A 23,403-nucleotide genomic window follows, 5' to 3' on the forward strand; every position below is an offset into this window, starting at 1 on the left:
TGAGCTCCTAAACAACTGGGGGTTGAGAGTCTTCTGAACTAGCAGGGGGAAAAAATGAAATAACATTACCCTCTGAGAAGGTAATCTATCCAATCATGCTAGACTGGACTAGACCATTCTATCCCAGATCTAACCGATGGCTTCAATATCAAAGTTCTCCCAAAGGTTAGCACATACCAAACTCCAGAAACTCATTTTCAGGCTATGACTATACTTTTAATAACATAAATGAGTTCAGTGGGGCTTACTTTAATCATTTCTGAAACACAGTTTATTTTTAGTAAATATAATAGTCCCCCACATGGGAAGCTCCAACCATGCCAAAAATTTTCTATGAGGAGATAAAATCCTATTTATAGACCTATCAGTTGCTCCTAGCTTAGGTTGTAACATAGTTTCCACTTTAAGCTTGATATGACCTCCCCTGACTTCTCTGGTCTCTAATGTTCTTTTCATCCTGAAGTTTCTCACATTTATCTTTATCTCCACAGGGTACTTAAATTAAGCTACTATGGGGTGTGGGGTGGGGGGAAGGGAAAAAGAATTTCCTTTCCCTAAGCCTTCTCCCATGCAAGACCTTTAGATAAGTTTTGGGGAAAGGGGGAAGAGAGTCCTTCATTTGGCGAGCTTTCGGGCAGGGAACTCCATAAACATTCAGCAATTATCAAGAATACTGCTACACAACGCAAATGGGACTACCAAGGTCTTTACCTATGTATGATTTAGCTTAAAGTTTTCCATCTTTTAAGAACTCAAGAATAACTGTCAAGGTGTTTCTAATGTAAAGAATACTGTATTCAACAGCTAAGCAACGAACCAAAAGACAAATAGAAGAGATTTATCAAAATTTTCTTAAAAGTTATGATCAACTCAGAAATTAAGCTGTTGTTTTACATTAGCTGCTGCTAATCTTCATATTCCCCACTTAAAATGCTAACTGATGCCCCCAACCAGTTTCTGGGTATGACTCCATCAACAATTATATAAGGGTATCTTACCCTAATTCAGTGAACCATTTTCACTATTTTCTTTTACTAGTAGTGGCAGGACCCATGCCCCATCTCACACCAGCCATGCCCCAACCCCATGCCCTGGATGAAACTGTAAAGAAACCCTGTCTTTATTGCTGTGGCGAACCCAAACCCCTTTCATCTCTAAACCACAGTAAAATCTGCTATCTCTGGTTCACTTATGTTTTCACAATCTTAAGCATATACTGCCTTTCGTTATTAATTCCATGTCTGTAGGTCTTGTATCCTGAATGAGACTGCAAATTCCACTCAGTTGTGAGCTCCTAAGCGGCAATGACCGTGCCTCATTCGTCTCGGTGTCACCAGTGTTTCACTGAGTGACTGGCATGCAACAGGCACACAGCAGATACAGCGGAAGTATTTGCCAAACTGATCCGGATGGCGAAGACAGTGCAGTGAGTATACTTCTCTTACGTGGATCTCCCATTGCACGCAACTGGGAAAGCCCAACACAACTGCAGAACTGAATCACAAGCAATTCCTAAAAGGTGGGAAAAGCATAGGGCCAGTAAATACCTACCAATCTTTCACTGGATTTTCGCCATCATTCTCAGGTGCTCAAAGAGATGGTGAACGAACACAAGATGTACCAAATGAGGGGCAAATGGTTAACGTTTCCTTACCCCGAGAAAACTTCCCCAAGAATACTCTACCTGTTTTTCTCTATCTCCCTATATATTATTTACTCATCTTCTAAGGCCTACCTCCTCCTGCTCACAATGACCCACAGTTAAACCCCTAACTCTGCAGTATCAGATGATAAGCAGATAGTTTTTTTAGCATTTTCACTTATAACAAGAAGAGATGGATTTAAGTTTCAGGAAAAAATAATTCAAACTAAACACTGGTAAGTTTACTTGACTGTAAAAGTTGGCAAAGGCCAGAAAATACTTCTTTAAAAACTTTTTTCAACTGTGACATTTATCATTAAAAAACAAAAAAACAAACATATTTCCCTTTTTAAATGGAAACAAATGGCTTTTCTGGGGTGATCAGAGTGGAGACATGGGCATGGATGATCAATGAACTCTCAAGATCACTTTCCAAGGGCAGCATGGATAGTACTGAAGAAAGAACGTAGGTGTGGAAGCAAAACAGACCTGGAATCAAACTAACAAATCACCACTCACTAAGCTGTGACCTTGAGCAAGTACTTTAACTTCTCTGAACTTGTTTTCAACTAAATCTGTTTCTTCAACTACAAATGCAGGATTATTATGAAAATTAGAAATAATGTACATAAAGCTTTCAACATTATAATGAAAATACTAGAAGGACTTTAGGGCTTTCCTAGCCAGCTCAATGGAATGGAAGAAAGTCTGGGCGTTAGAGCCAGCTGGGCCTTCCTAGGTATTTGACCTTGGACAAGTTGGACAGCCTCTCTAGTCTTCACTCTTCTCACCAATGAAATTGGGTGAAAAGCAATTGCCCTGCAGAGGGAAAACTGTAAAAAAGCAAACTGTTTCAGAATAGGCGCTCGATACAGGTTAAATGCTTTTCCTCAAACCTCGGGCTAGCCATACATGAAACGCTGGTGGCTGGCATATATAGCTGTATCATAAGCATTTGTCTCCCTTTCCTTTCCTGCTAACTTAGCAGAAAGGGAATCAAGTTCAAGTAGGGAAAGTAACTCCAAGGTTACACTTCTGGTTACTGGCAGAATTAGGGCTTCAAATCTGTTTCTTCAAGCTCAGTGCACTGCAACTTGCCTCATTAGGAGCATTCCCTTGGGGACTCAGCAAGCTTAACATTATAGGGCTCTGCCAGTCAATGAGAACAAGATAACAAACTAACTGCAATGTCAGCGGCTTCGTGAGATTTAGACACTCAAGAGTTAAATGCTAAGCCTCAACCAAGGCTCAGGAGAGCTGCGGTTGGGCAGACTCCTAATGGGAGGAGGCCAGAGAGGCACTGAAATCCATTCCTCGGTGTGATTGGTTGGTTCCCAAAGGGGTGGGGAAGAGGAAAGGGAGAAGAATGTCACCCGATCCCCACGGGTAAACAACAGCAGGAGCATCTGCTCAGGTTTTCAACTAAATCTGTAAAATATTTCTGAACATTTGACCACCAAACTCATAATACTGTAACCCCTGACCTTCATGAACAAGGGAGCCCTTGTTCTGTAATAACCAGATTCCTAGTAATACAATCTGGACGAACAAATGCTAAAGAGCAGTTTAATATTTCTCTCTAGCAGAAAATTAGTACCCAATGCTCGTGCTCTAGGTGCTTGAAATCAACACCGCCACCATCCCTCTGGCCCCCTTGCTGTTACAGAGAGGAACCAGCCTGCTAGCTTCTTCTCTACCATTGTTCTCAACCCTGCCATTTCAAAAACACGAAGAGACTACACGGTCACATTCCCTCCTTTGAATTTCTCTCCATGCTCTTTAAGAGGAGCCCCCTCCTTTTTTAAAAGGGTATCTTATTGCAAGATGCAACCTCTCTGTAATTATGTTAGCACACATGTGCAGAGCAGAGAGAAGGGAGGGTTTAGGGAGAGAGAAACCCAATACCTCGCCAAATCCATTGGGAAGTCTGCCCAAGTTATTAAGCCAGGACGGGGCCACTTAACCAATTTGGTTGAGGCAATGCCCTTCAATCCTGGCTACATTCTTTCCCCCAGGAGAGAATGCAGGAAGGGCCTATCTCCTCAAAATCTCATTACCCCCAAAACTCTTGTTTCCTCAGAATTTTCTCTCTCCCACTTCAAGGGTACACACGAAATGTTTCAGTTCTGAGCAAAGAATGAGACAGGCCCCTGGTCCCCAATGTATTTGAGGACTCTACAGGAATGATCACTGAAGAGCCACCAAAAACTGCATTCCCTTTGTTCTTACCCAAGACCACAATTAAATTTGAAAGTCCCAATAACTGAAAACGGGGGCGGAAGGGTACTCAAATAAAACTGACCAGAAAGCCTCCTACAGAATAACTGAAAGGAGAGGGTCCTGAAGAAGCCAAGCCCGTCCCCGGCTCAAGGGGCCCACCTTACTGTGGACACAGGAACCAGGACGAAGCCCACCCTAAACAATCCGAAACTGTGGGCAGATCTCAGGACTGTGTGGAGCAGGGATAACCTGAAACCACACCGGACCCCAGCAGGGTAAAGATTCCTCAACACTGGGCCAAACAAAGCAAACCAGCTTCAGAAAGTCGCAGTGGCTCCTTCCCAAAGCCAGATTTCATCTAAACTATGCTACTAATGCCTTTAGCTAATGCAGATGTCTCGTTTATACATCTTATACATCTCGGGGAACATAAGTGACTCAGCTCTCTTTCACAGGAATGTTCAGCAAATTAACTACTCGATGAAGTTCCACATGGTCATTAAACACACAGGCTTCAGTGTCAGACAGGCCTGGGTTCAAATACCTGTTCCACCACTTCCTAGCTCTGTGACTTAAACCTCTAGAAAGCTCAGTTTCTTCATCTGTCAAATACGGCTTCTACCATCTACCTTACAGGGAGAGTTGTTAAGAATACTGTGGAACTGAGGGTGTGTGTACTTAGCACAGTACTTGAGGCACAGTAAGCATTTAATAAATAGTAGCTGTCACTATAAATTATGAGTGAGGACTATAAAACAACTCCTATAAAGAAATCACACTGCCAGCCAGCAGCTGTGTGGGCACTCCTGCACCTTACCTCCCATCAGAGACAAGTAAACAGCAAGATGATGCCAAAGGTTGTTTACTGGCTCTCTCTTGAGCAATGTGCTAGGTGCCAGGGAGAAGAGTGAAGGACACAACCTCTCCCTGCACGGCAGCTCACGCTGGTGAGAGCCGACACAATAAAAAAGGAGGAGCTGGACCGAGGGGGTGGGAGGTGGTCTTGTAGGGAGCCACTACTTAGCTTATGCGCTCCACTGTGAATGGGCTGCTCTTAAGTCTAGTCCCAGCAGATAGGGTCCTGGTGAATAGATCTCCTGGGGTCATGGGACAGGGGAGTGCTGGAGAGAAAGGCCAATTCTAGAGATGTACGCATTAAGTGGTAGAGGAAGGGAGAGTGAGAATGAGTACAGTGGAAGAATTCTGATCTTTTTTCTTCACGTATAATGAGGATGGAGCTGGTGACCATGACCAAACACTCCCAAGCAGGCACTACAAAATTACTGCCTGCTGGGTTAGTGCAGCAGCACGTAATTTTTTTTAAGCAAACAGACACGGGGCTCTCAAGGAATCACAATTATGTAATCAAAAACACGTATGCTCACTGGAAACCGGGCCCTGGGCAAGACCGGAAGGGGCTGGGCTCTACTGGTCAGTGGCACCCAAATTCACATACCAGTGCTCTTGCTCTCTCTCACAGATGTTCTTCATCACAATCTCAATCGGTCAAACTCTCTCACACACACCCTAAAGCCTGTAGTGGTGACAGAGTGGAGCAAAGCTAGGTCCCTCCTTGGTCACCAGAGCACATTCCATCGGCTAACAGCATACACTGGGCGGAAAGCACCGAACTGAGAATGGAGGCTCTGTATCACAGGCCCAGCTCTGCCACTAGCAAGAGCTCTAAGAATGGGTAAGTCGTCTAAGCCAGCGGTCCCTTTTGCACTAGGCACTGGTGCTCCTACGAGAACCTAACATGTGATGATCTGAGGTGGAGCTGAGGCGGTGATGCTAGTGCTGGGGAGACGCTCACCCGCCGCTCACCTCCTGCTGTGCAGCCCGGTTCCTAACAGGCCACAGACAGGTACCGGTCAGTGGCCAGGGGGTTGGGGACCCCTGACCTAACTTCTATGGGACTCAGTTCCCCACCTGCAGAACAAGGGCGATGTGAGGAAATTCAGATCCAACATTCAGTGATTCAGGACCTGAAAGCCACACTGATGTTCCCTGCCCTGTTCTTGCTTCAGCGTGAGGGCAGACATGCCACAGGAAAGCCAGGGCGTGAAGACAAGAGATCACAATTCATTCTCTGAACCGGACAGAGTCCAGGCACGGGAGACAGCCAGCCACAGCGTTTCTGAAATACAAACTAAAAGGTTTGGGGACTTATGGTCCTGGCACAGACCATTCATTTTGTGAGGGTCGGGACCCTCTGTTCCTTGGAGAGTAAACCGGCAACGAAAGCAATAGGAAGCAGTGGGACAACAGTAAAGTGACCTGGCATCTGGAAGGGCACATCGCTTGCTTGCTAAAGGAGCCCTCCCAACACTATGCTGAGAGGGACAAACGGGGGCCTCAGAATAAGCTTTCATTCCCAAAACACGGCATGACAGTTGCTATTTCTGGCCAATGGATAGGGACTTGAAATGTGGTTGTAATCTCCACTGAACGAATCGTATAGTCAGAAATAATCTTGCAACTGCCAGCACTCAACAAACTGGCAGCTCTTTAGAGAGAACTCTCTGGGGACCCAGAGCTGCAGAACCAAGGGAAATGTACCCAGATTAGATCAGCAAAGGCCTCTCCGGTTCCACATGAGGTATTGTAGGGGCAATGGCACTGGCCAAGACACAAGATTTACACAATGAGCTCCCTGAATGCTGCGTGTGTTCAGGTCAGAAGAGCTGCCGCTTTGCTACAAACGCCTCATAAGCTGCAGATGCCAAGTGTCCTATTTACCTCTGCCTCCAGTTACAATTCCTCAAGAGAGCCTGATAGGTCTGTTTTTCATAGCAGTTGCCCATTCCGTCCATTTTGAGTTAGAAGAATTCCTATTTATTGCCCCATTCCTTTTATTTTTCTCTTCCCAACATAAAAACCTAAACAGGATGCGATGTGTCCATACAATGGAATATTACTTGGGAATAAAAAAGAATGAAGTACTGATGCATGCGACAACATGGAGGAGCCCTGAAAACACTATGCTCCATGAAAGAAGCCAGACACAAGGATCACATATTATATTGACTCCATTTATATGAAATATCCAGAATAAGCAAATCTATAGAGACAAAAAGTAGATTTGTGGCTGCCTAGGGCTTGGCGGGGGCGGGGGGGGGGCGGGTAAAGGAATTGGGAAATGATGACTAAGGAGTATGCGGTTTCTTTTTGGAGTGATCAAAATATTCTAAAATTGGTTGTGGTGATGGTTGAACAACTCTGCGAACCTACTAAAAGCCACTGAATTGTATACTTTAAATGGCTGAATTGTATAGTGTCAACTTATATCTCAATAAAGCTGTTAAAAAATGCCTCAAAGGAATTACACCTTCCTTTAGAAAGCACTTGAACAAGTTACTTAAAATCTCACTCTCAGTTTCCACTGCCATAATACTACCTGATGCATCTAATGCATGTGATTATAAAAATTAAATGGACAATCCATTTAAATGATTAATATTATGCCCGGCACACAGAAGGTACTCAATAAATAATAACCATTATTTATAGAAGGCGTATGCCTAGTCTTTTCAAACTATCATTCAGCAGAACAGCCTCTGTACCAAAACGGCAGCAATAGCAGGCCACGGCACCATTACACTGTTTATAATCGTTCTATTTGTTTAAAACCGTCTTACAGATCCCTAGTCCATTCCTGATACTTTTAGATTTTTTTACTTCACTTTTTTCCCCCTGTTTCTGCACTCACTTTAACATCAAACATTAGGCTTGTCTCCCCAGCTCCATGTTCTCTCTCAACCATAATCTGTATGCATCACCTTAACTATAATACTTAAAGCCACTGCGGGTAAACTGTTTACCCAGAATAGCACAGCACTGAGTATCCTATTCCTCCTAAAAGTTTATCACAGAATCAAAACAACTTAAGATGGACTTTAAAAGAAATTATGATGAAACCTTATAAGGGAATACTACGCATCCATGAAAAATGATGACATAGAAACAGTTACTAGCATGAAAAGATGTTTAAAATAAATTAGGAAGGAGCTGGAAGCATATTACAAAAGTTTCTACAATGTGATGGCATTTTGTAAGGAACTGTAAAATGCGTATATGCACATACAGCTGCACAGATACAAGATTAGGTAAACAAAAAATAAAAAGTTAAGATTAAATAAATTTTTATTTTATTTTTTTAGGTTTGCTGTATTTTCTAAATTTTCTTTGATCGATATATATTGCTTTTAAGGAAAAGACTTTAAGGACATTAAAAAAATAATTTAAATACTACGATACCTCTTAGTCATTTTTTTAGCAGACACTATGATGAGGCTCCAGAGTCAGAAAACCCAAGATTCAAATCCCTACTCTACCACTTATTATATGTATGACTTTAGTAGCCACTGAAACCTTTTAAGGCTGGGTGTTCTCATCTGGAAAATGCAAATAAAGATGAACATCTCAATGTCCTGCTCTCTGGCAGTGGTTCTCAACTTATGTGCAACAGAATCTCCTAGAGAGCATGCTGAAAGAGATGGCTGGTCCCCATCCCCAGCATTTCTGATTCGGTAGGTCTCGGGGGAGGTGGGGACCATGAATTTGCATTAGTTCCCAGACGATGCTGATGCTGGTCTGGAAACCACACTTTGAGAACCCATGTTCTAAGTTATAAGAAAAAGGTCTTCTTACCATATGCTATACCGATATTAAGTGCTCTTCCAAAACAATAACATTTCAGAAATATGTGCTCATTGGATACTGAATTAAATGAGAGACTAATACTAAACATTCACCCAAAAGCCCAGGGATAATTCACTCCAAGACCTTTAGGGTACTGGTTTTCCACATAAGGTAGAAGCAAACAATTATTAGGAATGCATTTAGAATATCTGACCTCAGCATGGGACAAAACGTCTGAGCACATGGCCATGGATAAAACAAATTCCAAGAGATAGACACACAGTGAATTCACTGCACATTGCCCTGTGCCTGTCTCAGGGGAAGAGCAGTCTCCAGTGTGTCACAGAGCACTTGCTTTGCTCTGGGTGCCCTCTGTTGACAAAAACAGACATAGCCACTTGCTCCGTTGCTCTCTCCCTTTTCTCCTCCCATCCCAGGAGAGCCAAGAGTCTCTTCCAGTGTGACTCAGAGTTGACTAAAGGTTTCCAGTTATGAAATTTTCCTAAGTCCATACATAGTCAGGATAATCTTTTCTTCTTCCAGTTTTCCTAGTCCCTTTCTCTTTGTACCTGCTGCTTATTTCCAAACAAGTAAACTGCCTCAGGATGGCAAAACAAGAAGGCAACAACATTTATCGTAATGGTGTATGGAATTTAAATCGCAATTGCATTTCGCTTCAGAAATGGCTAGCATTGGCACAGCGGAAATAACTGCTTTTTAAACAGTCCTCAATACAATGCAAAACCCTGTTGGTATTTTAAAAAATATACTAATTGGTCAAGTACTCTGAGTTTCTCTAAATGAAAATTATTTAATAGCACCATTCCAGACAACTAAAAGTCGAATGAGAGGATTTTAGAGTTGGCAAAGACCTCTAATATTATCATCCCCAACTTTCTCTCCTATATGAGGAAACTGAAAGGCCCAAAGAGGTACAGTGACATACACAAAGTCACAAAATTAGTGACAAAGCCAAGTTTCCTGACTCCTGCATGACTCATGGTCCTTCCACTATATTATACAGTCTTTATTTAGAACCCTTTTTCATTTAGTCATTATTAAGACAAGGATAACTGCATTTTAACCACTTCGTAGAGGGTAAAGAATGAACTAATGAGCATGTAACTATTCCTGAGGAAGGAGGAAAAAAAAAAACCCTACTTTTTATATTGTGAAAATTAAGCCTTTCTTACTATCAATACTTCCTTAATAGCCATCATTTTTAAATTAAATCATTCTTCACAGGGGCAAAATCTGCATTAGATTATCAACAAGCAATGTCTAAATCAGGAGGCAGCAAACTATGGTCCATGGGCCAAATCCAGCCAGTGCCTTGTTTTTACACAACCATGTATAGACCATAAGCTAATTTTTACATTTTTTTAATGGTTGGGGGTAAAAAAATCAAAAGAAGCATATTTCATGACAGATGAAAATTATACGAAACTCAAATTTCAGTGCCCACAAATAAAGTTTTATTAGACTCAGCCATGCTCAGTTGTTTACTTATTATCGATGGCTGCTTACTTGCTACAGCAGCAGAAGTGAGCAGCTGCAACAGACGGCATGGCCCAAAAAGCCTAATGTAATTTCTCTCTGATCCTTACAGAAAATGTTTACCCATCCCTGATCTAAACTATTGATAAACGTGATGTGTGAGCCTTCAGTCAAGCACAAAGCACTGGGTTGTAAGTTCAATGGAGGCCCAGCCTCAGTCGCACACTCCCCAAACCATCTAGCAGGAGTCCTGCACAGGGTGAGTGTTGACCTGTCCTGCCTGACAGCCCGACCTCTCCTCCAGGGAGGCAGACTGCACTGTGCTAGGCTTCAGCATGTTTTTTAGATACTATTTACCAGCAATCCTACAAACACATTCTCATTTTACAAACGAGGAACCAAGCCTAAGAGATAAGAGAGGTTGAACATCAGACCCAAACTAGAATTTGAATCCAGATCTAATGACAAAGTTCTTTGATCATTCTCCAATGGTTTTCAAACTGTTCTAGGCAGCTGAAGGGCCCGATGGGCAAAAGGAAGCCCAGAGGGGAGGCTCCGGGCCTTCGCTATCTTTTCTACTAGGACCATCCCACCTATACTTTTTATATATTGTGTCCATATAATTTGTTTGAAAGAGAATTTGCTGCTAAAAAATTTAGTCTGAAGGTCAGCATACCTCTTCAAAACAAAAGCCAAGTTCCATGCCACTTATGACCGACCACCTTTGGCAAATCTCTCAGAAAACTGGAAAGCTTAATTTCTTCATCTGCCAATGGAGATGAAAGCACAATCCCCCTGCATACAGACCTTCCTGGGGTCTCGCCAAGATCAAATGAGAGTGGATATGAGAGTGTTACGTCAACTATACAGGATTACAGAAAGTCAATGCAGAATTATCATCTCCTCAGTAAAGTGCCACGGAGGGAAGCAAATAAGAAAATAACATTCTTTGCTGAACAAAGAAAAATTAAACACATAAGTAAAATGTAAAGAAAAATTTAACATTCAAGTAAAAGTAAATAAGTAAGAGAAATGTGCACAGTAGAAATATAAATTGAGAAAAATGGGAAGAGATTAAGATGTACAAGTTGCCAGTTAAAATAAGTCGTGGGGATGTAAATTACAGCACAGAGAACAGAAGGGGTCAGTAATATCATAATAACTATGTATGGGGTCAGATGGGTACTAGACTTATCAGAGTGATCACTTCGTAAGTTATACAAATGTCTAATCACTATGTTGTACACCTGAAACTAATATAACATTGGATGTCAACTGTAATTGAAATTTTTAATTATTAAAAAAGTAATAATAAACTGAAATCTAACACAGCTTCCCTAATTAAAAACTACACACCCTTGGGCAATGACTTAAATCTTGAGCTTGGTTTCCTCACCTACAAATGGGATGAAATAAAATAATACTTGCTGAACGCTCTATACAGGGCCTGGCACAGGGTTTAATACATGTTAGCTCTTTTCATGGGAATCCCCCACTTGTTACTCTGAAATTAAGACACACCTGCTAGAACTAATGTACGGGGTTCCCTGTACCGATAACAAAATAATAGAATTAAGAAGCTAGAAGCACCTTTAGCTTAGATGATTCTGTGATCCACAAGACACTACAAAGGTTGTGAGAACACAGGATGATGACACTCTACAGGAACAATGAGAGATCCTAATAATAAGAGAGTCCCTTGTTGAAAAATTACACTAATTCAATAAGGATATTTATTGAGTGTTTTGAAAGCCTGCTATGGCTCCAAAAAATGACAGATTTACATTTAATATCTGCTTGACCAAATCCATTAAACTTATAAAAAGGCCTCTCTCTTGCTGAAGATCAGATATATCTAGCTTCTTACATATTAATTTTTCATATCGCTCTGGGAAAGCGAAGGCAATAAAAACCTGGCAAAAATCTGAACAAAGTTTTTTTTCCCTTTGTCCATAGGAAAAAATCCTAATAGAGCAGTCTCTTTATTTCTAGAAGGCTGAAGATAAATTTACTTCTAATTTATCCCTTTACCAAACTCATACTAGGCATTTATACTTTGTGCAAAGTATAAAAGAATATCCGGAAGTATGATAGGGTCTTTGTTCTCAGAGAACTGTACAGGCCACCAAACCTGTTCACCATAACCTAACAGGCAGTGATAAAATGCCATTACAAACAAGAAAGAATGTGCCTGGGAGTTTGGTGGACATTAAGAGTCTAGTCCCAAGTTGGTGCATCAGGCAAGGCCTCATGAAGTGAGAGTCAAAAGATGGACTGTATTTCCACATGGATAATACCATACATAAAGAAATTAGAATTAAAACCAGTATCTGATTTCAAAGCTATACTACCCCACTCCACAGTGTGGCTGGAACACAGAGCGCATTACACACAGAGAAGGGAAAAGACTGGAGCCAGGCCATGGAAGGCCTAGAATATCCATTAAAGAGTTTTCAGCAGATAAAAGCTATGCAGAGTAATGAGACCCCAGTGTGATCGGTGCCGTTCCTTTGTTTAAATGCATGGTTCCACAGAACTTGCTGCAATTATTTTCTGGTGGCACCAAATTGTCTAACAAAGACCTTAGGTCATCTGTTGTATTTGCCTGCCTCTTTAAATCAACTCTGTATCAGTTCAGTATACAGCTAATGCTACCAAGAAAATAAAAACATTTAATTTATAACTGAAACACACATAACCATATTGTCCGTCAACTATGAAGCTTTTTGTCTTTTACTTAACTAGTTGGTGTCATTCTAAATCATCTGTTGAACGATTAAGATGGTTGCTTGTTGAAGAATAAAGGGTTAAGGAGACATATCAAGCTTATACACACACGCGCGTGCACACACACATATATATACATATACATATACATACACACACACACACACACACACACCCCTCAAGCTTCTTAAAAGTAACTCACAGAAAGGCAGCCAGAGTTGTGTGAGAAGGCAACTGTTTGGTGGCACCAACCACTACAGCAAGAACCTGCCGCCTAACTACTTGGCTGCTGTCAGCAATTCTAGAGAGATGAATTTCCTAATTTTGAAAGTTGTTAATAAATGAAATTCTATACTTTTCCTTTGTAAATAGTCCCAGTGATTAGCAATCTTTAGTCAGAAAATTTTTTTGATGGCCATATTAAAACCTCTCATTATAATATAAATCAACTGTCTATGTACTAGGCCAATCTACTAGAAAGCCAAGCAGCAAAGTTAGGATCCATGCATTTACAAAATACTTAAGCAACTGAGTCAAAAGTCAAATAGAAACTGTTCTGACAGCCTAAAATTACAGCAACCCTAAATTCAGCAAAACAAGGAAAGCTGGAGAAAGTCAAACTGTGGCGTAAAAGAAAAGATATGACAAAGAAATCAGGTACATAAGAGATGAGGAGAAAAGCCAGCCATACTTCTATGCTTCTAACTCAGGTCACTCATCTACCCACAGATCCACAGCAGCCCTGCTAGATTCAGAGGTAAGAAGTGATAAAAGCTCCTATCGTTCCCACAACAAAGTGTGAAACTCCTAAGAACAACAAAATCAAACCCACTGGAGCCAAAAGAGCTCTTAAAGGAAAATGATAAAAACTTGGGCTCAGAGATGGGGAGAGATTTTCTAGATGACATGGAAAGCTAAAGGAAGAGGTCAGTGCCACGTTACTGCATCCACCAATAAGTTACTCTTGACCTAGAAAATTTTTAAAAATTTAATCCTTACAACCACTTTTATCCTCACTTTCACAGATGAGAAAACTGAGCCTTAAAGAAGTTAAATAATTTACTGACAGTTTTCACAATAATTTCCAAATTCACTTGACCTGAACCTTATGGAAATGCTTACGCTATAGACGACCTGTTAAATGAGTTCAAGTGATGAGAGGCAATTAGGAAAGATTTCATAAAGGAGGTTAAGTTGTGGCCAGGGATCTTGAAGATACTTAGGATTCAGCTGGGAAAAAGAGAAACATGGCAAGCAAAAGGCATGAGGAAGAAATAAATATCTAAGACAGATATTTGAAGGACTGTGAGGAGACATGCAGAGCACAAGAAATATGGGAAGAGGATGACAATGAGCCAGGTAAGTTGGAGAGAACCTTAAATAGGCTCAGTGTGGACTAGATTCTGTTCAAATCATAAAAACTCCAAAAGTGACTCTCCTCCTACTGACACTGCCAAGATCTGTAATAAGTTAGGTAAATAAACTCACACAGATTTCATTTCCCTCACACAAACATTTTTCTTGAAAATATGGCAAGGCTATGTTCCTGAGTTCGAAATTTCAAATCCACAGATAGCATTCATTTCACACGGTAAATGAGAATCAAAAAGGGAATGGGGAAATAGACAAGCAGAGACTGTGAGAACCAATCATTTCCGTATAAAGAGTCCCGAAAGCCTCTTTTCTATAAAATAAATGAAAAAATGATTTACTGACCCCATTATATGCCAGGAAATTTACATGTTATCTCTAATCCTACAACAACTTTTCAGAATAGATCTATTCCTATTTTATAAGTGAAGAAACTGAGGCTCAGAGAAGGAAAAAAATAGTTGAAAGTCATATAGCCTGCAGTGACAGAGACGATATTTAAACACAAAGCCAGCGGTGGGTGGGTGGGTGTCTCTACAGAGAAATTTCCATGAAATAGACTTACATAGAAGCTACAGTGTAGTGTCTTAGTTACAGTGAACCTAGCTGATCCTCTACCATACCACGCCCCTTAGGACATGCAGAAAGCAACATAATTTGCCCTGGCTACATCAGGAGCTTTCTTGCCCAAACATGCCTGTCACTAAGGATCTGGAGAAGGCTGTCAGCCAAAGACAAAGCCACTATAAACCTGCCAATCTTCCTTCGAGCAATCACTAGGCCTGAACACAGACAGTCAAATGCCTGTTTTCACAGTCTCTTTCGCATGATAGTTATATAGGGTTTATCCAAACTTAGCAAATTAGTATAAAAACATAGTTTTGTTTTGCTTTATTGGGGCGAGAAGGGAAAATCCATCTTGCAAAATCTCATAACTGAGAAAAAATATCTGCAAATTGTAAATCTGACAACCTGTAACCGGAATAGAGAACTCTTACAACCCAATAATGAGGTACAACAAAACAAATAAAAAGTGAATAAAAGACTTGAACAGACATCTCAACAAAGAACATATATATACACTTGATCTTAGCCAAAAGGCTGAGAAGTGATCAACAAAGAACATATATAAATGGCTAATAATAAGCACATGAAAAGGTACTCTAAATCGTTATTTATCAGGGAAATGCAAATTAAAACCACAATGAGATACCATTACACACTATTATCAAAAAGGTAAATAAAACCATGTCACTTTGGAAAACAGTGTAGCAGTTTCTTAAAAAGTTAATCATGAGCTTACCCAGTAATTCCACTCCTAGAAATCTACCCAAGAAATTAAAACATACGTCCACACAAAACTTGTATGTGAATGTTCATAACAGCATTATTCATAATACCCAAACTGGAAACAGTCCAAATATTTTAAAAATGTTGTACAGCCATACAAAGGAATACTAATCGGCAATAAAAAGTAATGATATAGTGATACTTACAATATGGATGAACCTCAAAAACATTATGCTAAATGAAGGAAGCCACACACAAGACTACATACATATATACCATATGATTCCATTTGTATGAAATGTCCAGAAAAGACAATTTTATACGGTCAGAAAGCAGATTAGTTGTTGCCTAGCTGGAGTGGGAGTTGAGATTAACTGCAAAAGAATTCAAGAGAATTTTGAGGGATGATGGAAATATTCTAAAATGGGGCTGTAGCAATGGTGGCATAACTTTATAAATTTAATAACAACACTGAATAAGTTTATCTACAATGAGTGAATTTTATCATATGGAATTTACATCTCAGTAGTACCTTTTTAAAAGTAATAAATGTATATACATTTATTTCCTACATATTTATGTATATATTTAATAATGCCAAGGGAAACAAAAAAGTACATAAAGAATGTAATATTTTATTATTCAATATAAAAACATTTACATAGTCATGATATTATCATGCAATCATAAATAAATAATGAACACTAATTTAATAAAAAAATGGATTTGCAAGGAGAGTGTCTGTAAAACTGTTAATTTCTCATCTTCAACAGTAGGAAGCTAAAGGATAGTATCTAAAATTGATAAATCAAGAAAGAGCAGAATAAGCATGTTATTTAAATACACAGCAGTAAGCAGCAGAAGAAATAAAATGATCTCTCCCAGGAGGGAAAAGCTTATAAACTATTTGCAGAATGCAATCATAAGCCTGAGGCTGATTACATGGTTTGAGAAAAGTGCTCTGGGAACACTAGATGCAGCAGCATTTACCAGCCCTTCACCCACTAGAGGGCGTAAGGCAACACCACAGAAGGACTCAACAACCACTGATGTCAGATTCTGGGGAGAAGCATCATTTGAATAAACCTTGCATAAAGACTTGAAGGTGGGGTTCTAGACAACCTAGCTGGAAGTACAGAAAGTGGTTTCATACTTTCTGTAATATAAAGCAAAAGAGAAGTAGTTTTTTAAAAAGTATGTTAAAAAAAGGGGCTAGTAAGAAAATTATCATAGATTGTGAGATACAGAAGGGGTATGAAACATTTTATTTCTGAACCAGTCATTTTAATCCAGTCTCTACCTGGGAGAAGAGGTGAAATAAAATTTCTCATTCACCAAATAAGTTCTTGCTGGAATTGATATTAAACACAGCAAATGATAAAAGTTATTAACTAGATAATTCTAAGGTTGCAGGGGTTTTTTGTTAGGTTTTGTTTTGGCCCTCCTAAAACTCATTCTTCAGGGCAAACAGAATGTTGTTTTAAAACATGTAAAAGAGATTATGCCACTTCCCTGCTTAAAACCTTTCAAAGGCTTAGCATTAAACTGAGGATAATATTCACTTATTCATTCAACAAATATATATTGATCTCCTATATGTCAAGCTCTGCTCTATGGAAAGTCATAGCTCACAGAGAATTTCTATTTTAATGGGAGAGAAAGACAATAAAGTACCCACAGTAGATCATTTCAGATAACAACTAGAGAGCCGAAGAAGATAAGACTGAAGGGTCAGGTTATGCGTGTGGACAGCTTTAGACGGTGCAGTCGAGGAGGCTTCTCTGAGAAGTAAACTTTGTATCTGTGATCCGAATGAGAAGGACGCAAGGGTCTGGGTGAAGAACATTGCAGATCCGAGGGTGGAGGAGACAGTGATTTCACGGACCTGACTGAAGCTGGGATCAAGAATGTTAAAAAATAAAAAAATGGCAATGAAGCTGAAGCCCAATGTAAGCAAGAGAGCCAAAGGAGGTGGACTTACAGAGGTAGGCAGCAGGTTCAAGTAAGAATAGTCCTATATCGATCCAAAGGGATGTGACTGCACCAAGAAAAGGAATGAAGTGCTGACACATGCTACAACATGGATGAACTTGAAAACACTGTGCCAAGTGAAAAGCCAGTCACAAAAATACAGACGTTATATGATTCCATTTATATGAAATGTCCAGAATAGGCAAATCCAGAAACAGAAAGTAGGTTATTGGTTGCTCAGGGCTGTAACAGAGGGATGCTAAAGGGTACAAGGTTTCCTTAAGGATGCATTTTTAAGGACAACAATTACTAATTTTTTTTCCAAAATTACACACTACAATTTATTAGTGGGTCCAGGAAATCAATTTTGTTCAATCAATTGTTGGTCAGATCACCAATTCTTTTAATATAATAGAACAGAATGGAAAATATCACAGTGCTTATTAGAACATAGTAAGGATAAGTACTGCTTGGTAAGACTAATCTAAGTTACATTCACACGTACATATGTGTGCGTGCACAAGAGGTCACGATGTAAAAGGTACTGCTTACTAGTGGCTACTGTCTTTTTTAAGCTTGAAAGCACTGAGCTAGAACTTGAACATCCTCACTATTTCCTCCATTCCATCTCTCCTCAAAGGAAGAAAAGTAGCTATCATTTCTTTGCTACCAAACCAAGTAAGTATGAATGTAATGCATTTGCTACTGTCCGTGGCTACCAATCAAAATATCAAAAATCCCTTATAGTTCATTTATTAAAAAAACTGAACTAAAATAAAGCCCATCCCAGGGATAAAATGGAGAACTGTGTCAACTTCAGCATCTCCTTTGATATTCTCACTTTGTTTCTGTGAACATGTCCACAGTGTAGCTTTTCGACAAAATTTTAGAAAATTGAAAAGAAAATATTTTAAGGAGCTACCAACTTAGCATTTTAAAAATCAGATAAAGAGTTTGACACCATGACATTAATTTTTTTCTTTATATTTAAAATATAAAAAGATAAATTGTGGACAATAAGCTATTTTAACAAATGAAATAGAAAACTTGACAGAAATAAGTTATTTGAGGGACCTCTAGGTCATGAAGACTGTTCATGCTGCTATATTCTCCAAAGATTCCATAATATCTTATCTTGTCACACTAGCAAAAGAACATCCTCAATTCAAAGAGGGAAAACTGACAGAAGAACACAAAAGGGAAATACAACACATGGAGTCTGAAAATCTGAGGTTCAAGTCCAATTCTGACATTTACCATCTGTGTGACATTGGGAAATTCATTTTTAAATCTCTGCTTTGGTTTCCTTTTCTATAAAATAGGAATAATAAAGTCTAATCAACCTGGCAGAGCTAGTGTGAAGATCAAAACTGAATATACATGGAAGCACACAAAATAAACTGTACTTTACAAATATTAGTTATTATAATCTACTAATATTCCCAGCTCAATAGCTGACTCAACACTTGAACCCAATTAAGAGTCTGTGCTATCGACTCTCATCTCAAATGTGAATGGCACCGTTTCATTCCCACAGAGTGTTATTAGACAGTATGCCATAATCCTAAATCGTGATCACATCAGTTTAGAAGGCATTCATTCACTGTATTTAATTATAGCTAGAGTGACCATACATTCCATTCACCCAGGTTTGCCTAGAACTGTTTCAACATTAGCATCCCCTTCACCCTCAAAAATGCCCCATCTTGAATGATAAATTATAAGGTCCCCTAATTATATTAGACATAAAATTGTGGCACCAAGAGGTGGTAAGGGGCCGGCCTTAGGATTCCCACTCTACTTTCCAGAAGCCCCCTGAAAGTCACCACAAACAATGTTAGCAAAAACAGTAAGCTTGCTATGCAGAACTAAGTCTAATCAAATTGCTGCTCACATATAAAAACTGTGGAGCTAATGCGCAGAAATATTCTCTCATTTAAAACATAATTCCACAAAATATTCCAGCCTTAATCAACATTTGGGATCTCACATAAGCATAAGCAAATACACATAAATCACAAAGAAACAGTCAGCTAGGAATCTCAACCACTACACTATATCATCAACCTAAAATCCTACATGGCCTTAGATAAAACATTCAGCCTTTCACAGCTTGTTTTCACCCCTGCAAATTTGAAACAATGTTTGTCTCCTCCACTTCCATAAAGAGAACACATTAGCAAGCACAGTGAAGTGCTTGGAGTGCTTCATAAAAGCAATGGACTGCCATCCCATAAAGCCTGTTAACTGGCTGGGAAAGAAGTCTGAGGTGACCTGCATAGAAAAGCAAAGTGGTGGGTATTTTTTTTCCCTCTCCTTTCCTTCACAGGTTTTTAATTCAAATATGTTGCCAGTGGCCTCAGAACAGGATGAAAAAGGTCACTAAAACAGTGAAATGCTGGTCTACTTCATGCTAGGAACTTAGTTGTAATAATCTTTAACCAGGGGTCAGGACGCAGAGATCTGTAGTTGAGCTTCAAAGGGTCTATGAAGCCCCCAGATAGTAAATAAAGTACTATGAGTGAGCAGGCACACATGTACGTGACCACGTTTTTCCCTAGGTGAGTCAATAAGCCCCAGTGCAGAGGAAAGGGCCCTCAACAAATAGAAGACAAAATTCAGTTCTTATTCAGCTACTAACTTGTATTGTTACTTTGGATAAATCACTTTAATCTCTGTGTGCCTCAGTTTCCTTCTCTCCTAAGGGAATATTTGCTTTATATACTTCAAAAGATGGTTATGAGGATAAGATGAGAAAATATTGATGAAAATGCTCTGCGACAATCAAAAAAGCTTTTAAAATTACCAGCAGTGCTGATAAAAATCCTGCCCATTTAGAAAGGAACAGCAATAGAATAAGAAAAGCAAATAATGACACGCAATTAAAATTCACCTTCACCCCACTCCCCAGCTCCTGGATGTGCTGAGCCGAACCGCTCCGGGGAGATGTAAAGATCACAAGTTCAGTTTCTGCCCAGCGCAGGCAGCTCAGTGACCAGCGTTTCACACTGATAAATGCCTCCCAAGGCTCAGAGTACAAAGTGAGGGTTCACAAGGTTAGGCGCATGAATTAGCAGCGTGCATTTGGATTCTGTATTCATCAAATACAACAAGCAGCTATTCAATATTTGCCTATTAGCGCTACTCTAAGATCTCTAATTCAAAGATCCAGCCAGAGGACAAAATAAAGCCCAAGAAAGTAAACTAAAATAAACCTGTCACCATCAGAATGTGCCTCAAAGTAAATTAGCAGCTTTAAACCATGGCAAAGGGTCTGCACAGGCCTACAGCAGAGACAGTATGAGTAACGCATGAGCAGGTTACAGAAGTAGGTTCCTGCTGCGAAAGAAAGGGTTTGGGAAAAGTCGTTCCAAGCAAAGGGGCTACTTTCTGTGCTTTAACAAATTCCTCTTAATTCCTTTTGCTTGGTTCCTTATAGATCTGTAACCCCCATGGGAAGAACACCGCATTATACAGTACCTTTTCAGATTCTTCTACACTCAGTAAGTCTATTCCCATTCTTTACTTCAATTAGTTTTACCTTTCTATATCTAATATATAAGCCTATATGCAAAATAAACATTTTAGAAATAATTAAATATTTGCATTAGTATGCAAGACTAGATTAAGAGACTGACCGTGATCCCTTAACATTTTAAGGGTCACAGGTGAAAAGCACAGGATGAAGCAGAAAATATTACTCCTTTAAAGCAGCCCACAGACCTTGGCTGTACAATGGAATCGCCTCTAGGGATTCTTAGATATCTGAATGGCTAAGCCCGGTCAGTCAGAATCTTGAAGGCTAGATCTCCAGGCAACAGTATTTTTCTCAAGTATGGAGAGAATACAGAACTACTATCAAAGAGCATAAATTTCACAACTTACAGAAACTCTAGGGCAAACCCGAACCAGAAAAAAGAAAAAAGCTCTATATTCTCTTTAGACTTGGGGTAAATGACCATATCTTTCACCAAAAACTTCTACAGAGATAATCTTAATAAATTCCAACGGTGATGAGCCCACTGAGAGATGAACACTGAGATGAACAACACTTTTTCTCTCCCTTTTTCTACATATTCTACCTGAGGCCATTATGATGCCAACCCAGCACCAAAAGTAGAAAAAAATGGGCAAATACTCTCAAACCTAGAAGCCCCCCAAAAAGATGACTACTGGTTATGGAGCCATCCTAGTTTTAAAATCAGCTTCAGAGGCATTGATGAAATTAATTTCTGGAAAGGGGAATCAACTATAGTTTAGCACTCTGATGATACATATCCCTTGGACAAGCCTATTAATGGTGGCATGCTTTTTTTGATAACTCTATAAGCATTCAAAGATACTTCTAGAAGCTACCCTTTCAAATCTCCTGAAGAATGTCAGTATCTCAGAACAGCAAGGAGGTAAATTTCAGAGGCTTGGTGTCTAAAGCCACACCAGCTCTCTGAGGTCGCCTTCCTGTTCTTCTACGCTCTCTGCTGCAGCCTCGTGTGCTCAAAGCTTCAAACAGCAAAAGACAGGGAAGGCATTTCATACACTCATCTGAGGCATACATAGGCTGTCTCGTAGGAAGCAGTTCTGCTCTCACCCACAATGGGGCCTGAGCTTTTTCCGATCATCCTCCCTATCTAACAAAGAAAGGCAGCAGAAACTCCCCTCTCTCAAGCAAGCCTTCCCTGATTAAAACCATACGGCTGAGTTCCCCCAGGGAGGAGAATGGAATTTTCTTGTTGCAGATTATTGCAGGACTCAAGAAATCTGTGCAGGCTGGGGCTAAGTAGCAGAGAATAAGACAAGTCCGGCATTTAGAATTATAAGGCATCAAGAAAACCTCATTAAAAAAAAAAATTATTATATAGCTTGGAGAAGAAAAAACAAGAGCAATTATGGCTGTGCTTGTGTGATTCCCCCACCACCCCCGCCCCACACACACACAATAGCCACAAATTTCAGTAACATGATTATAATACTTTTAGGATTAAGAAATATATTTTATTTGTATCTCTAAATGTATATTCATTGCTGAAACTAGTCATATCACTCTCAAAAAATAAATAATTTCAGAAAATGCTCTCTATCGTAGCATCCTTAGATAAAATGAACACATACATATCATCTGAGCTGTAAATAGCAGATACCAACCTGGCTGTCCCGTGCTGGGAATCCATGATAACCTGGGGTCAGAGGCTCGTTCTAAGAGAAAGAAAAGAAAAACTATAAGATGACAGAAAACATTAAGAATCATCAAAACCATCCAAATTGATCAAATATAAACTCCTACACCAGGTCCTAAGGTGTTCTGCAGCTATATTCCACTCTACCTAACTATACACATTTCCTAGTTCAGCCTCTACAATGGCAACAAAAACAAAACAAACATTAAAACCAGTATTTGCTTACAAACACTATTCATAAACACTATTTTCCTCCTTTTACGACTAACTCTCTGTCCTTCTCAGTATATCTCAAACAGGGAAAAACTGGGATTTGGGGCAGAATACTTCCTAACCTCACACCGTAGGACTGGAACTTTCCTGGCCACTAACCACTAAAAGTCAGTAGCACTTCTGAACACTAGAACAAACCAAAATGTCCACACATTTCCAGATGTGCCCTGGGTAGAAGGGGACAGACAGTCCTACCCCTACTGAAAAGTACCTCTTGACCTGGAGAAGTTTTAGCCCCTCCCCTCTACAATTGGCCTTCCTTCAGTTCTTTTAAATCTAGATGAAATTCTACCTCTGTTCCAGACTTCCTCTACCACTCCATAACATCTCGTGGACTAAAGTAACTCCTAACATGAATATATGTTAAAATTTATTTAGGTTATTTGTACGATTTGCTTTTCATATTACTTACGGCTTAATCTTATTTTTGTAAAGGTGTATCATATTCAGTGTCTCATCTTCACATTAATCATTAAATAAACACCCTTGAGGGCAAAAATGATAGCTAATAAAAGCTATACAAACCCTAATTGAGTAGAAAGTCACATAACATGAGCACTCATTTGTGACTTACTTGACCCATTCAATCATTCGGTC

General features: G+C 39.7%; 1 protein-coding gene across 13 annotated transcripts in view; it reads right to left on the reverse strand.

Moving 5' to 3' along the window:
* The window catches only part of RBFOX2 (RNA binding fox-1 homolog 2), a 252,781-nt gene that overhangs the window by 150,519 nt on the left and 78,859 nt on the right, over positions 1-23,403 (reverse strand). For all 13 annotated transcript variants that reach the window (XM_023527399.1, XM_023527394.1, XM_011387275.1 and 10 more), the window contains exon 2: positions 22,502-22,552. In XM_023527399.1, coding sequence (XP_023383167.1) covers positions 22,502-22,552 — 51 coding nt within the window. The remainder of the gene's footprint in view (positions 1-22,501; positions 22,553-23,403) is intronic.

This window comes from Pteropus vampyrus, unplaced genomic scaffold, assembly GCF_000151845.1.
Source record: "Pteropus vampyrus isolate Shadow unplaced genomic scaffold, Pvam_2.0 Scaffold16, whole genome shotgun sequence".
Lineage (NCBI taxonomy): Eukaryota > Metazoa > Chordata > Mammalia > Chiroptera > Pteropodidae > Pteropus > Pteropus vampyrus.